The 3,578-nt window shown below is 28.2% G+C and overlaps 1 protein-coding gene across 2 annotated transcripts; it reads right to left on the bottom strand.

Annotated features, from left to right (window-relative positions):
* On the bottom strand, positions 1-2,702 carry LEJA1 (jasmonic acid 1). 2 transcript variants are annotated; one of them, NM_001309794.1, is made up of 3 exons: positions 2,095-2,673; positions 1,570-1,955; positions 1-664 (listed from the first exon to the last, which is right to left on the bottom strand). In NM_001309794.1, exons 2-3 carry the CDS (start codon positions 1,924-1,926, stop codon positions 248-250), a joined length of 774 nt encoding a protein of 257 aa, NP_001296723.1. In that variant the 5' UTR covers positions 1,927-1,955; positions 2,095-2,673; the 3' UTR covers positions 1-247. The 2 variants fall into 2 exon arrangements, with proteins under 2 accessions (NP_001296723.1, NP_001296720.1); NM_001309791.1 differs by having other exon boundaries at positions 144-664; positions 2,317-2,702.
* Between the last annotated feature and the right edge of the window lie 876 nt (positions 2,703-3,578).

Here is a 3,578-nt window from a genome sequence, read left to right as displayed (position 1 = left end):
TTTATTAATATTTTTCTCCATAAAGATCCTTAAGTACTTGAAATGTACTTGGTTACTTTATACAAATGCCTAATACACCACAAAACAAATAGGAGTAAGTAGTAACTTTTTTCTCTCTCTCTCTCTCTCTCATGAACTCAAAAGAAATAATATGATTGATCATATGATATAATTTAAAAGGCTCCTTCAACTCAACAACTTTTTTAAAAAAAAAGTAAAAACTTTTTGGTCTCCAAAAAAGTTTCAACTAATTAAAATGTTGTTGCTCTAGCCATGGCCAAAAACTTGTTTGATCATCAATTCCACAAAACATGTTGGATAGGCTTTCTTCTTTGACACTACTACTATTATTAGTAGTAGTATTTTGGTCCATTAATTTGAGATCTTGTCTTGATGATGATGAATTGATGTGAAAGAGTTGATGAGGTACCACAACCCCATTATTATTATTATTATTATTAGACCTTATCATTGAAGGTGGAAAAAAAGGTCTACTAGAAATATTTGGATGATGATTGGATAATGGGCTGTCAATGGCTGGTGTTCTTGATATGTCTAGCTTTATTTCTGAGCTGTTTTCACTTCTATTGCTGCATGATCCTTCTGTTTCCTTGTTCAAATTGATTGATTCTGTTGGTTGCTCTCTATTCTTTAGTGACATTATCTGTCCACATTTCAAAAAAGAAAAAGAAAAAAAAGTGTAAGTTCTAAGCACCGACAGTATAAATTGTCTAATCACTTATAAATTAGTAATATCATTTACACCAACATCATCGTTAATCCACATTTTATAAACATGATGTTTTGATAATCTATCGTTAAATAAAATTAGTGATATAAGGTGTTTGTTGCTTAGTTCCTATACTTTTTTTTTTAAAGTGTAATATTAATGTCTCTTACATTCTATAACAAAAAAGGTTTAACTTTTTTGAACTAGTACATTGACCAAAATAATTATAATATAGAACTAATATAATAGATTAATATAATAATAAAAAAGAAAAAAGGGGTTGATAAATGATGATATTTGTGATTGGAGGTACTACTATAGTCCTACTAGCTAGAAATTAATGATCAATATATGTCTCTTCTTTTTTAGAGCTTTCATTAAAATTCATCCATGATGAGAAGAAGTCAAATTAATCTAAAAGAAAAACATGTGAAGAATTTATTTATTTTTACTGAAAATAATGCACTATAGAGTGTATATATATCATGAAAAGGTCCAATATTTCACCAAAATAGCATATTCTTATTAAATTTTGACAACTAAAATAAAATTAAAAAAACATATTATTATATGTTCAATTGTTTCAAATATTTCTCCCTACACCTCTCCAAGAAAACAAACATTATGTTATTTAATTCCTACCTAACCAAAAAAATTATAAAGGAATCTATATATATATACACATTATTATTATACCATATCTTTACTTGTTTCAGCAGATAACATATCTTACTTGTTCGATATTCTTTATATGATGATCTGATAATGTAAAAAAAATAAAATGTATACTCAGTAGCAACGATAACGATGTATAGAATTTAATAAAATTTGTTACATACCTCTGCATGAAGCTTTTGATTTTGAGTTTGTAAAGCATCATTTTCAGCTTTGATAGCATCAAATTGTCTCTTAAGAAGTTCATAATCTTTCTCCAATTGCTTAGTCTTCCATCTTGCTCTTCTATTTTGAAACCAAATTGCAATTTGTCTTGGTTGTAACCCTAAAGCTCTTGCTAATTGCATTTTCCTTTCAGGTTCAAGTTTGTTACCTAACTCAAAATTTTTCTCAAGAGTTTTTACTTGTTCCATATTCAGTCTTCTTTTCTTCTCCCCAGCTTGTGATCCATCATCAGACAAATCATCTTCTCCATGATTTTCCTCACAACCATTATTTCCATCCATCCCAGAAAATGACATAGATCTTTTTCCCAAAAATGAAGCAATACCTACCCCACACACACATTAAATAAAAAAAAATGTAAGACAATATAATATCTTGTTGAAGTTGAAATTGTGTTTGAACATCGAGAGAAAAAAAAAGAACTAGAGATTTGTAAAGCAGAATAAGGTCTGCGTACACTCTACCTTCTTTTTCCACGGATCTCACTTGTTGTTATTAGTCAAAATAGTCTTTTAACTTCATATTGTCTATTTCAAAGTTTGAAATAAACAAAATTGTGAAACAAACATTGATTTGTGAATAATATTTGCAAATAATGTTCAAACACCTAACTAGAAGAAGAAGTTTATTAAAACAATTAATAAATTAATTAAAGAAATCTTTAAAATTAGAAAAAGAAATCAAACCATGGAAGTCTTGAGGTGAGCATGAGGGAAGAATGGGATTGAGAGAAGTTGAAGGTTGATGTTCATCTTCATTATGAGGAGTTTGTAGCATGAAATTTGTTGGAAAGAAAGCCATTTCATAATTAGTGCAAGTCATAACCTATAACATTTTTTCCCACAACTCCAAATATCTATGACTATGAATATTCATAATGCTTTGAGAGAGGAGTAAAATTATTGAGATCAACTAATTCTCTTCAAAGAAATGAGGGAAAAAAATGTTTTTATATAAGTATGAAATACTACTAAGAGTATATTTAACTCTTTTTAGTATAAAAAAAGAGAGAGAGAGAGAAAGATATTTGAAAAAATTAGTAAGGTGGTGTTGATTTAGAAGTAGATGCATTCTATTCTTATGATGATAGGATGGCTTATATACCTTATCAACTTCAAGAGAACCTTTTCTTTCCTATTTTATCCTCTTTTTTTTTTGTTTATTGTTATGTATGTATGGTAGAGGTGGAAGCAGAGCTAGGTGGGGGTTCGTAAGCTCGATCGAACTCAATAACTTTTACATCGATCTTATATATATATATATATTAATCCGTGAATCCCTAACAAAAAATAATTGTCGATCGATTTAGTGAACCCCGAACTCTTTTTAGGGAGAGAGGGTGTTGGATGTTTTTTAATAGTAGTACTTTTTTTCACCATGATAATCAATATTTGCCTTAGGTTTGATTATATTTATATTTGTATCGAAAAATTTCATATTCAAAATTCAAATTTAAATTATAGTAATATAATCATTGTTGATTTTATTTTGTTACAAATACATACTCAAGTTAACTTTCAAGCACTATCAAATTGTTTCTTTTTCTTATTAATCTTTTTTAGTTATTTATTTATTTTAATTAATTAGTATTTTGGCTTGTTAAGTGACAAAAGTGGGCAGTGTGTATCTTTCTGTAATGACAGTTGTCCTTGATCAATTTAAATCAGGAGGGCAACTGATTCTTTTGCTATAGGAGAGAAAATGGGGTTTATATTTTATTTATTTTAGAGGCATAGTGGGTGGTTTAGAGAAAAAATAATACTAATATTAATTCAACATTATAATCTTTTAGTGTATGTTTTGGTAAAAGAAAATAAAAAAGGAGTTTTGATACATATCTTGGTCATGAGTTTAATAAATTGTGTTCTCCTTACATAGACCATATATCTAAGTATAATTAAATTGATTAATTGTAATTAAGGTAACACCCCCCCCCCCATCCACCATA

The sequence above is a fragment of the Solanum lycopersicum genome, chromosome 5 (genome assembly GCF_036512215.1).
Source record: "Solanum lycopersicum chromosome 5, SLM_r2.1".
Lineage (NCBI taxonomy): Eukaryota > Viridiplantae > Streptophyta > Magnoliopsida > Solanales > Solanaceae > Solanum > Solanum lycopersicum.
This window is presented reverse-complemented; position numbering and strand designations above follow the sequence as displayed.

Coding starts and splice junctions, on each gene's coding strand:
- LEJA1 (NM_001309791.1), bottom strand. CDS start 2,452: ATGACTTGCACTAATTATGAAATGGCTTTCTTTCCAACAAATTTCATG. Junction 1,956..2,316: donor CTCACCTCAAGACTTCCATG/GTTTGATTTCTT, acceptor TGTGTGGGGTAG/GTATTGCTTCATTTTTGGGA. Junction 665..1,569: donor ATCAAAAGCTTCATGCAGAG/GTATGTAACAAA, acceptor AAATGTGGACAG/ATAATGTCACTAAAGAATAG.